Source organism: Aethalodelphis obliquidens, unplaced genomic scaffold (assembly GCF_003676395.1).
Source record: "Aethalodelphis obliquidens isolate GAN/ISIS:26980383/991018 unplaced genomic scaffold, ASM367639v1 scaffold118, whole genome shotgun sequence".
Taxonomy (NCBI): domain Eukaryota; kingdom Metazoa; phylum Chordata; class Mammalia; order Artiodactyla; family Delphinidae; genus Aethalodelphis; species Aethalodelphis obliquidens.
The window spans coordinates 2424084-2435861 of NW_020838062.1; the positions used below are offsets into that span (position 1 = coordinate 2424084).

The window sequence follows — 11778 nt, forward strand, 5'->3', positions numbered from 1 at the left end:
GGGTCCCCTCTCAGGAGGGAGGCCCAGGCACCTGGAGTGGCCCCTAACGACTCCTAGGCCAGTGTGGGTGGCAGCCATCTGCAGCTGCCCCTCACCCAGGCCGGGGCTGGCCACTCAGGGCTGCTCCCAGGTGGCAGGCTTTGGGGCTGGCCTTGGCATTGGCAGCTGTGAGCTGTGGTTCTCCAGGCCAGTCCCACGTCTCCAGTGGCCATGCACAAACCTAGGGAGAACAAAACACTCCTTCCTCCCGCCAACTAATTCTCTTGGACCCTGCCCGGACCCCCTCCCCCTCCCGCCCCTCCCCCCCCCCCCCTTTTCCCGGGCCCCCCTCCTCCGTCTCCTCCTCCTTTGGAACAAACGCTTCCCTGCACCCCCACTCACACCAAAGCCAGTTGTGGGGTACTGGGCAACCAGGGACTCAGCGCCCTGCCTGCCAAGCTGACCTGACGCTCTCGCGTGGGGTCGTCTCCTCAGTGTCTGCTGTCCTTGCCCCTACTGCCCTTTCAGGCTGCAGGGGCAGGAGACTTGCTCCTGCCCTAACCCGCGCAGAGGCTCCAGGGTGCTGCCTTCCCGGGGCTCCCCTCGAGCGCTGTAGATGATCGTGAAGTTGGACCCTGCGGTGTCCCTCCGGGGCATCTCCTCTCTGCCCCACAGCCCTTCCTCGCCAGCGCCGGCTCCTTCTGGCAGGGGCGGCCCCGGGGGAGGCGCCTCTAGGCCCCGCGTGGCCTGGGGGCCTGTCAACACCCTTAGCTCAGAGCCCCCAGGGTGGGCGTTTGAGGGTGGCCAGAAGACAGGGCTGACGCCAGAGCCCCCGACTATACCTTTTTCAGCCTCTGCTGTGCTGGGGTCTGTGTCTGAGGCTCGGGTACGCGTCGTGCTGCGTATGGCGGCTTCCCGCTTGTGCCGCCGGTGCCTCCCTGAGCTGATTTCGGCTTGCTTGGTGGAGTCCCTAACAGCTGGTGGACGCTGCGGGGGCTGGGGCGGGGCCTCGGCCTGGCTGCCCTGCCCCTGTGCCCCAGTCAAGGCCCCCACTCTTTCTGTGGGCTGCCCCTTCCCCTCGTTGAAATATCTGTGTTGCCTGCTAGGGGAGGGGTTGCCTGGATACCTTGAGCCTATGCTTCCTGGGGCCTGGGGTGGCTCCTGGCTCCAGCCCGCATCTCGTTTCCTGACTCTTCTGCTGCGGGCTGAGGCGCCTGCTTTGCCGGGGGCTGGTCCTCGGCCCTAGGACACGCGGCCTGGCTGTGGCCTTCCTCCCCAGTCTCGCAGCAGCGTGGCACCTGCTTGCGCTTCAGTGACAGGGTAGCCCCTTCCTGGACGGTCTGAGTGCTGCTGTCATGGAACTGCCCTGCCCGCACCATGACCGGACGGACCGGGACACTGGTTTCTGCCACTACCTGGGTGCCAGAGGCCCTGTGGCCCCCTCCTACCTGCCTCTGCTTCTCCCTGGTCACTGCCGCGGCGGTCTGCCACTCCTCCACGTCTCGAACGAGCTGCATCAACTCCAGGAAGGGGGGCGCACAGCCTCGTTGATCCAAGACCATGAGCTTGTCCCGGAGGCTGGTGCTCACGTGGGCCTGGGCTAGGATGTATTTCAGGCGAATCATGTCTGCGCTTCTCACTGGCAAGGGGCTGTGCCGCACAGCGTTCTGCAGCACGGGCTCTAGCCGCAGCAAGAAGGCAGAGACTTTCTCTCCGGGCTTCTGCAAGGTCTGGAGCAACTGAAAGCGTGCGGTTCTATAGTTCTCTTTATTCCCGAAGATCTGCTTCAGGGCGTCCAGGCACTGCGCCACGGTCATGGAGTCACTGTTGGCCCGGAGCATCCGCACGATGGACAGGGCGGGGCCGCGCAAGCTTTCCAGCAAACGCCGCTGCTTCTCTACCTCAGACACCCGCCACATCCGCATCATCTGCGTCACCTGCTCTAGCCAGGCTTCAAAGTTCTCTTCGCCCGGGCCTGGGGAAGTGCTTCCCGAAAACACCTTCAGTTTTCGGTACCACATGCTTTCTTGCAGAGGCTGCGGGTCTGGCGGCCTGACTTGGGCCAAGCCTTTTGGCTGTCCCTCCTCGGGGCGAGTGCTATACCCCAGGGTTTTGACCACATCTACCATTCTCCGGCCCTCAGCTTTCAGGAAGTGGTTCAGTCTGTTGATAAGTTCATCATCTGGGCTACGGGGCTTCACCACCACTTCCCAGGTACCTCCCTTTCCTGGGATCTGACTCGGCACCGTAGCGTAATTGACCTGGGCGGCCAATCCAATGAGAACTGCCTTAGAGCTGTCTTCCCTTCTGAACATTCTGCCCAGCACCCTGTAGGCACACAGGGGCTGTAAGCCCGCCTTCAGGGTCTCTTTAATTTCCTCTTCACTACACTCCACAGGGACGCCCACGATCAGCAGGGCCTTCCTGGGGTCCAGGTCCATGCCCTTGCACCAATCCTCCAACAGATTCACAGGCATTGCTCCCACTGTCTATGGACTGATCTAACACTAGGGGCAGTAGGCAGCTCACAGAGTTTGAGCGGGACTCAGGGAATTCTGAGCCAACGCCGAGTATGGAGGCAGAATCGTTCCGGGTTTGCACAGCCTATAATGCAAATGGGGTGACAGCATCATTCACGCGCACCCTCCCACCCCGACTAAAAGCCCACGCACTACCCCCACTTCTGGTCACAGAGATCCAGGCCCTGCTTTTCAGGGCTTCCCCAGTCATTTGCTGGAGACGTGTCTTTAGGCCAAGCTCCCCTCCCTGCTGACCTCGGCTTGCCGTGCACTCCTCCTCAAAGTCCAAGGACTCCTCTGTGTGTACTGCAGGTGCCTGTGGTGAAAAGGTCAGCGTCAGGAGGAGGGGCCTGACAAAGCCCGCCAAACGGGAGAGGACAGCAGGCTGTCCCACTCCCTGCCTCAGGGCTGTTCAGGCCCAGGGCACCCGGTACCCACTTCTCTGGGGCAAAGGTTGGAGGACGGAGATGTGAGTTCCCTCCTTTCTCAGAGAATGTCTGACAAATGAGAAAGATGGTTGGAGCTCTCTCTGCACAAGGCAATGAAACTGGTGGGTGTGGAGAACGTGTGACAAGCTGCAGTGTCGCCGTGGATACTGAGAATGGCGGGGACCATGGGTTTCCATCGCAGAGGGGTGCTATGTGGTAAAGGTTAAGGAGCAACAGGGGATGTCACTGGCCTCCAACCAAAGAAGTGTCCTGTCGTCGCTGGAGGGGTGGGGACATGGGGGGTGGGCGGCAAGGATCACGTGCTGAAAAACAGTAGCCTACCATTTCAAACTGTGTGGAAGCTAGAATCAAGGACAGAAAAGGGACCCAAAAAGGGTCTACAGTGCCGCACTGCTGAAACAGACAACCCTCACCCTAGGTGTGACCCCACCCTGTAGACCCTGGAAACCCTGGCAGGCAACCCCACCCCTCCAGCTTTTTGCCAGGAAGTTACAGAAGCCTCTCCCGACATACGTCTACGTCACAGCTGTTCACCATGCTGACTAGGGACCCACCGGCAGTGCAGATACGGGGATTCCACCCACACGCAACACTAGGCCTGCCCTCTAGCTCTGCCCAGAGGCAGCTCCCGGTGCTGGGGAGGTGGTACTGCCTCACTGCATCTGTCCAAGGCGAGGCAGAGGTGCTGTGCTACGGTTCCACCCCACACGGCCCTGCTCAGGCTGTGCCCATTCTGAGCCTACAGAGGCACTCTGGTACAGGGATACAGGAAACTGCTCAGGGGGCGGGGGGTGGTGGTGTGATGAACTGGGCCATTGGGATTGACATGTATACGCTGATGTGTATAAAATGGATGACTAATAAGAACCTGCTGTAAAAAAAAATAAAATTCAAAAATTCAAAAAAAAAAAGAAGAGAAACTTCTCAACTGGTATACAGTGCTAGTACGGGAAGGATCCTACAGTATGATTATTGCCCCACCCTCCAATCCACCCCCTCCCTCAAACTCTGCCCCCACTGACGCAGGACTGAGGACTTAAGCCCCACCCCTGACGCCAAGCCTCCCCTCACGGAAGTTTGATCCCTGTCCCCCCTCCAAGTCCCACCCCCACCCAAGCGCCACCCCCACCTAAGCCCAGCCCCTGACGCCTAGCCCCACGCTTAAGGAAGTCCGATCCCTGCCCCCACCAAGCCCCACCCCTTCCCATGTCCCATCCCCCACTCAAGTCCGATCCCTAACAAAGCCCTGCCCCCACCCAAGCCAAATCCCTGCCCCCACTCAAGCCATGTCCCACCCCTTCCCAAGCATCATCCCTGTCCCAAGCCCTGGCCTCACTCAAGTCCAACTACTGTCCCCAAGCCTCCCGCCCTCATTCCCCTGTTGTCCCCACCCACACCTAAGCCCTCCTCCCTAAGTCCCCACGACCCCTCACCCGCTACCTCAAACGTCCCTCATTCCAGATCAGGAATACACGTGGTCAGTGGAAGTTGGTGGAGGCCAGGGGAGGAAGGGCTGAAGGCACTTTCCCTCTAGGATAAGGCCCAGAGCCACTAGTCCTGACCGCAATGGCTGTGAGCAAGGTTAGGTGTGGAATAGGTTCCCCTGCAATTCCTAGGCTGGTCGCGGTGCCTGGAAATGGCACGGAATGGATGCGGTGCCAATGCCTGGTGTAGTGGGATCCCATTTCCAGGGGAAACCTGTAGCCACCAACCCCTGGGACGCCAAGGGAGATGGCAAGGGTCATTGTGCAGAACCCCACGCGGTTTGGATGGCTCTCTGTGCCCGGGTCCCGACCAGTACCTGCTGGAGGTGCCTACAGGCCGAAGCGCCTGTACACCACGACCACCACCCGTCCGGAACCACGGCTCGCGCGGTGCACACTGGGCCGGAAGCCCGTGGAAAGGGGCTGTCGGGCTACAAACTCCCCACCCCCCTGCCCCCGCTTCCCGCCCAGCAGAGCTGCACACGGCCCACTCGCGGCTGCGCCCTAGCAGCGTGGCGCCCACCATTTCCCCTCGGAAGGGGGAGACCTCGCCCCGCCCTGCGCCAGTGTGCGCAACTAGGCGGACGGAGTTCGAATTAAACCGGGGCACCTTAAACTGCAGAGCTGGACAGAATCCAGCCTTGGACTGTGAGCGGGGTTAGGTGTGCAATAGGGTCCCCTGCAATTCCTAGGCTGGTCCCTGGAAGGAGGTCGCCAGACCCACCACGTGCCACGCCAGGCCCAGCAGCCATCTTGGCTCTTGTTTAGCATGTCTGTTCCCCATTGAGCGGGAGCTGTGGCGTGAGAGTCACCAGTCGCTCTCCCTGTTTGAATATTCCAAGAGGTAAGCGCAGGGCTGGGTGCAAAAGTAAAGGCCCGGTGGGTGCTTACTAAATGAAATCCTGATCGTTTTTTTTTTTTAATTGTTGTGTTTTCTAGAGGCGGACAGCAGAAATACAGCTGCTTCCGGGAAAAATGCAAGGGCAGGACAATTTTTCGTATTCACCAAGAGACCGAAAACTTTCAAAGGATTACATTCTCCCATTATTCCCTTGACTTCACAGCCTAGTACTACCCACCTAGTACTACCCACCTAGTACCCAAACTGCTTCCCGCCCTTTTCCAAAGAAAATTTCTTCCACAGAAGGAAGACTGGAACATTTTCCTTGGGGCCCGCGGGACTCTTAACTCGCTGTTCCAGAGAACGGCGTGGGGGGAGCTCAGGTTATCGCACTGGAAGTCTGCAAATCTGGTAGGTCTTGGTAAAAATGAAAGTTCTGATTCAGGAGGACTGGGGTGGGACTGAGGTTCTGCGTTTCTCGAAAGCTAGGTGGCTCCCATGCTGCAGATCCCTGACTACGCTTGGAGTACCAAGGCTCTGAAGCCTGTGGTCACTTTTCGGACCAGAAGTTGTGGTCATCTGGTGACAAGAATAGATTTCTTTTGCTTTATTCGGGACACAGAAGGAGAGGCTTTTCGATAATGTTTTAATAAAAATATTAAAAGCAGACAAAAATGTTAAATTAAAGATTACCTTTAAGTCCAGATATTTCCTATATCAGAGAAGGAGAACACAGACCTGAACATGCCTTACTTAATTAGAACGTACTATTGAGAGGCTGTTAAATCATTCTCCTTCCATGCCAAGATAAAGGGGTTACCTGCTGGTGTCAGAAAGTCTCCTGCAGACCTCCTGCCATCCCGGTCCAGGTCTTCCTTCCCAAGGTCGCAGGTGGGCTCCCAGGTCCTGGGGTGGGCGCTGGCTGTGACCTCGTCCATCCCGTCCTTCCCGCTGGCTCCTGGGACTGGGCTCGGGGTCTCCACGCCGCACAGGGGTTGGGGGAACTGCTCAGAGGAGAACACATGCACATTTCCACAACAACAGGCAGCGCTGGGCCTGAATCTATGCCCAGAAAGCACACGTTGAGCTCACGACACTGGCCCACAGAGACCAGAGCCTTGGCTGGCACGTGGCGCACCTCAGGGCTCTGCGGGGGGACGATGGCTAGGGTGTGTGTGTTGGGGGGAGGGGAGCGGGGGCTGGGGGGTTCCTTGACACCTGGGTCCCTCTGGGGCCTACAGGGACACATTTGGGCTTGCCAGTACAGGGAGCAACCTGCCCCAGGGGATGATGAATAGGGGTCCCCTCTTAGGAGGGAGGCCCAGGCACCTTGAGGTTCCCCGTAACATCTCCCAGTGCAGTGTGGGTGGCAGCCATCTGCAGGTGCCCCTCACCCAGGTGAGAGCTGGTCACTCAGGGCTGCTCCCAGGTCAGCCGCCTGAGCTGGCAGGCTTTGGAGCAGGGGCTGGATGTGGTGCTGCCGTGGCAAAGCAGGGGGGCATCTCTCCCTGCCTAGTTTGGTGTCAAACATGGTCATCTTGATCACTTGGAAGGACTGATGGTGGTGGTCACGGCCCCTTGGGGGTGGTGGGGGGGACCCAGGGGCTTGGTCTGGGCTGAGCTGGGCTGGGCTGGCCCTTGCCTCCACCCTGCTCCCCGTGTGGGGCCAGAAGGCTGCCTGGCCTGGCCTCCTCCTGCCTCCGGGCCCGGGGGCCCCCCGGGGCCTGCTGAACCTATTGGCCACATGAGGACTTGGAGTTGCTTCTCTCCGCAGCCCCGTCCTCATTTCCTGGCTCGTCTGGGATGGACTTGAGCCCCTCCTCGGGCTCCCAGCCCGGACCTCCTGGGCCCGCCGGGGAAGCCCTGCCCATCCAGGTAGCAGTGGGGCCTCTGGGGGCCTCTGAGGGTCCCGCCTGACCTGGGCGCGCAGGTGTGGGGTCCTTGTCGTCGACGTGCACCTCCCCCTGTTCCTCCTCCACACTGTCATCCTCTGCCTTAGCTCTGGCTCTGGCATCAGCCTGGGCATTGGCCCGGGCAGCAGCCCCTTCCCCTGCCTGGGCTCTCTTGCTCCTGGCTAGACTGGCTTCCCACGCCTCAGACTCTCAGACGCTTCTCAGCATCTCCATGAGACGTGGAGGCCTCCCAACCACTCTCAGCTTTGCTCAGTGCTTCATCCAGGGGCTCAGTGTGGCTGGCCCCAGTGAGCACCTGCCTCAGGGGCACACGGTCAGCTGAGGCTCTGGTCAGGGTCCCTCTCTTGATGGCTTTGTGCAGCAGGGCTTCCATCCGCAACACAAAAGCAGAGAGGCACTCACCTGACTGCTGTTGAGCAAACACTTCACCCGGATGGTCGCCTGGGACTCGTTGTCTCCAAACACCTGGATCAAAGCCGCCAGGCAGTCCTGTGCGGTCCTGGCAGGGTTCTCCACCAGGATCCTGTGCACGAACTGCAGGGCCATCCCTCGCAGGCCTTCCATTAGCCTCCTCCTCCTCCTCTCCCTTTCCAAAAGCCCACGCCGCACATGCAGCATGTCAGAGGTAGGTTTAGCCAGGCCTCACAGGATTCCTCCCCGGGGTCCGGCTGGTCCCTCCCGGAAAACACGCCCAGGCGCTGGTACCGCAGGGTCTTCACCCAAGGCTGGACCGCCTGACTGATGGATGGGAGCCAGCCCACCCTGCGCAGCCCAAGCCTCAGCCCCAGCCTCAGCCCCAGGGCACCGGCCACACTCTCCACCGTCTGCCCCTGTTGCCACAGGAAGGGGAACGCGCCACCTAGAAACTCCTCTCCTGAGCATCGGGGCACAAAGACCATGTTCCAGGGACCTCTAGCGCTTGGGATTTCCCTGGGGACCAAAGCATAATCGACTTTCCGGTGAAGCTCGACCAGGGCCTCAGTGGCATTCTCCTCCTCTCGAAACACTTCGCCCAGCACGGTAACGTGGCCCACCGGCCACAGGGCGGCCTCCAGGGACTCTTGGAGTTCGGCTTCATCACGGTGTTCCAGGATGCCCAGGATGAGCAGGGCCCTGCGAGCGCTGACGCACATCCACCTGCACCGGTCCTGCAGCATCGTCACCGCCACCGCCCGCAGTTTCCTCCGGTGCGGGGCTAATGCTAGGGGTCGGAAACTTTTCCCGGTGCAGACCAGGGTGGCTGGCCCTGGGGAGTGGGGGAACGGGAATGAATTGGGGCGGGGGTCTAGGACTCAGAGAGAACCGCCCAGGTCTCCACAGCCTGTGAACACGAACAGGACAAGAGTGAGGTTAAGGCCGACCCGCCCCCCCCTCACCCCACCCCCACCACGTGCTGCCCCTCCTCTCCCCCGTGCTGCCTCTGCGGTCCAGGCTTGACCCCCGCCCCGCTCTCCACCTGCCCGCAGGGGCCACAGCCCGCTCCCCACGCCGCCCCCCCCGCTCCCCCCTCCCCCCCCCACCCCCGCCTACGGCCCCGCGGGCTGCCGCTGTCCTGCTGGGGATAGCGGAAGATGGCAGGGTCTCCCGGAGCCAAACGCACCACCCCGGGTCTGGTACCTTCTTCGGGTCGGGGTCTTTCCTGGCCGAGGTCCCAGCAGGAGGGGCGCGAGGCTGCGCTGAGCGGCGACGGGGTCGGGCGCCCCTCTTTCCCCGGCTCTCTCTCTCCCTGTCCCTGTCCCTCTCTCAGCGCCGCACGTGGGCCAGCGCGCCACCGCCTGCCTGCCCGCCCGCCACCGCTCTCTGCAGTGCGGACTCACTCGGGGCGGGGGCACAGTGGTAGCCGAGCGCGGACCCGCCGCGGCGCCCCGGTGATGGCCGGGCCATTGGCGCGCGCGGGTCACGCGGCCGGGCTGTCGCCACCGCCGCGAACGCCCCGGGACCGCGGGTGACGTCACCTGTTCCTTCCCCCGCCCCTGACGGGGCGCCGGCACCGGTGGGGACCCTCAGGGTCCGGGGGTCGGCGTCCCCACCCGGGACCCAGCCCAGTCTCCCGCCCCTCCCGGAACGAGCCCTCGGGGCGCCGGCGTGGGGAGGGCTGCACACCCCCGGGTGCCCGCCGGAGAGCGGCTGGATGGCCCTGAGGTGCGCCCGCGGACACTGCGTTCCGACAAGGAATGGGGAGCAGCGGCGTGGGGGTGGCCCTCTGGGGCTCCTTTACCAGTTCTCCCCCTCCCCCTCCCCTCCCAGGACTGGTCCTGTCTCCAGGCTAGGCGAGGAGCACCTCGCCCAGCCCAGGTGTGATTCCTCAGAGTAGATGCCACAGGCGCATACGGGCGTTCACACACACACCGCCCCATCGGAGGGTCTGCGGTCCACACGCTGCCCTCCCCGCTCGCCCGGGAGGCCGGGAGCCGCAGGCTTCAGCCGCTGTGGGTGCACGACGGGCCGAGGCACTCCGCCACCCCAGTGCCAGTAGCCAGTTCCCAGGAGGGTGCCACGGTTTTGCTCGCTGCCAAGTTCAAATCCCAATAGTGGGCTTCTGCTACTTAGAGCTCAACTCCTAGCGCCTGTGTCTTACTCTGTTTCCTTGGGCAAGTCCTTGCCCCTTCTCCGCGCCTTAGCGGAAGGACAGAATTGGGGTCTCCACCCGAGGGTGTGTACCAGAGAGCTGCTGTGCTGGGAGTTGGGTACTCAATATGTGCCTTGCCCTCACCAGCCTAGTGGGCTCTGGGACATTGCTCTCTTGGCCCCTCAGGGCAGCATGGGTGTTGCACCTCCCCAGAGACCTCCGGCTCTCTGGCCCTGAGTCAGCCTTCTTCCCTAGGTCCTTCCCCTTTCCTTTGCCACCTAGGCTAGATGGTGCACCAGGGCAGTCCTGCCTCTGCTGGAAACAAAGGTCAAGTCCCTGTGGGTTTCGCCACTCTGCACCTGTCCCTTCACGGGAGTCTGGGTCCATGCAGACAAGCTCTCCACTGCTCGGGTGGCAGGGAGTTCCTCTAGGGGTCACACCTCCGGATGTCGTTGCTGCCCCTCCCCCCTTCTCTTTTCTTGCCTGGCATCCGGCCAACCATCTTCTTCTGCGATTTGCTTTTCCTACTCAAGGTTTACTGGTCAAGACTTCTCCGAGTGTCCAGCTCCTGGTTGAATCGCAGCCCTGGTTTATTTGTGCATGACCCCAAGGATGGGCATTCAGGCTGTTCCTGGTCTTTGGCTGTTACAGACACTGCTGCCACCAGCACCCTGCACATGCCTGTCTGAGCCGCTGTCAGCTCAGAAGTGGTTTTGCTGGGACTTGGGCTGTGCCCACGACGGGGTGTTGCTAATCCGTTACCTCCCATGAGCGGCTGAACCAGCAGCGTGAGAGCGGTCCTGTGGACCCCACAGCCTGAGCAGCCTTGGGTCTTGTCCAGCCTTGACCATTTGCACACTGCACAAGGAAAAGCAGTGCCTCATTACTGTACACCTTGCCTTTCCCCAGTTGGCGGTGAGAAAACGTATCTTCTCAGAAGTTTGCCAACCGTGCCCGGGTGCTCTTCTGTGAATCGCCTTTGCTCATTTCCTCCCCACCACGGAGAAGCGTTGTTGGCCTGTTTCTGGGAGAAAGTTCCTGGCATCAAGGTTGAAGGCACTCTCATTTGTTTTACACTCACCCATCACCCAGAAGCAGGCCACCTTGGAGTTGGCCTTATAGCTGGACCTTGGCTTGCCCTCGTGGCCTTACTCTCCCAGCTTTCCTATCTCGCAGGTGGTAAGTGCTGGGAAAATGAAGAAACACGGGTGTTCTCTCAGAAACCATCTTTCCCAGTTGGCCTCATGGGTGCGTGCACTCCCCGCCCTCCCACTGCTGAGGGCCGAGACTGTCTGCTCTTGTCATTATGCCACTGGCTTGGTTCAGCCTCCGGGGTCTTCTGTCTTTGGGCTTGTTCCCCCGATTGCCAGCAGCGGGCCCTGCACAGAGCCAGTGCCCAGCGGATGTTGAGCAAGGGAGGAATAGACACAGATTCACACAGGCTCCAGGCCACTAGATGACAGGGTCCTCCCATAACTTACCCCCTCCACCACACACCTTACTGTTGGGAATGAAGTCCAGGGGACGGCCAGCCTAGCTAAGCTCACAGAAACCCGGCAAGTGTGGCAGCAGAGAGGGTCTCAGTGTTTCTTTCCATTTGGCCGCCTGCCAGCTGGGTGACCTGGGAGATGTCCCTCAGCCTCTGAGGGTTGAGTGGGAGAGTCGTCGGCTCACAGCCCGGGAGGGGCTTCTGTGCCCCACAATTGCCGAGGGCCCAAGCTCTGCGCAGCTCGACGCGCCCCTCTTGTCTCCTCTAGGGAGAGCCTGGAGCTCTCCCCTACCTTCTCACCAGGCAGTGTCCACCCACACTTCCTAAATTTTGGCCTCAGACCAGCTCCCCACCAGCTGCAGCCTGCTCTGACTGCTCAGTGGTCCTCTTCCTCCGCCCCCACCTCTGGGCGCTCCCAGCCCTGCCCCAAACCCTCCACAGGCTCTCGGGCAGCCAAGCAGGCCCCCTTCTTCCCTTTGTGAACCTGCCATTCCCTCACTGGCCACTCCTACCTGGGGGACAGCTTCTTCCTGGC

The 11778-nt window shown here is 61.2% G+C and overlaps 2 protein-coding genes across 3 annotated transcripts; both read right to left on the reverse strand.

Moving 5' to 3' along the window:
* Positions 1-300: 300 nt before the first annotated feature.
* LOC113615486 (paraneoplastic antigen-like protein 5) lies at positions 301-3091 on the reverse strand. 2 transcript variants are annotated; one of them, XR_003431033.1, is made up of 3 exons: positions 2754-3091; positions 822-2583; positions 304-589 (listed from the first exon to the last, which is right to left on the reverse strand). XR_003431033.1 is itself a non-coding variant. In XM_027097954.1 (2 exons), exon 2 carries the CDS (start codon positions 2454-2456, stop codon positions 1113-1115), a length of 1344 nt encoding a protein of 447 aa, XP_026953755.1. In that variant the 5' UTR covers positions 2457-2583; positions 2754-3091; the 3' UTR covers positions 301-1112. The 2 variants fall into 2 exon arrangements, 1 of the variants encoding a protein (XP_026953755.1); XM_027097954.1 differs by having other exon boundaries at positions 301-2583.
* A 1670-nt stretch (positions 3092-4761) lies between these two features.
* PNMA6A (PNMA family member 6A) lies at positions 4762-9069 on the reverse strand. Its single transcript, XM_027097997.1, is given in 9 exon segments — positions 4762-4828; positions 6122-6276; positions 6354-6507; positions 6667-6817; positions 7191-7434; positions 7436-7605; positions 7608-7814; positions 7817-8470; positions 9003-9069. Coding segments are annotated over 9 exon segments (1869 nt in total).
* Between the last annotated feature and the right edge of the window lie 2709 nt (positions 9070-11778).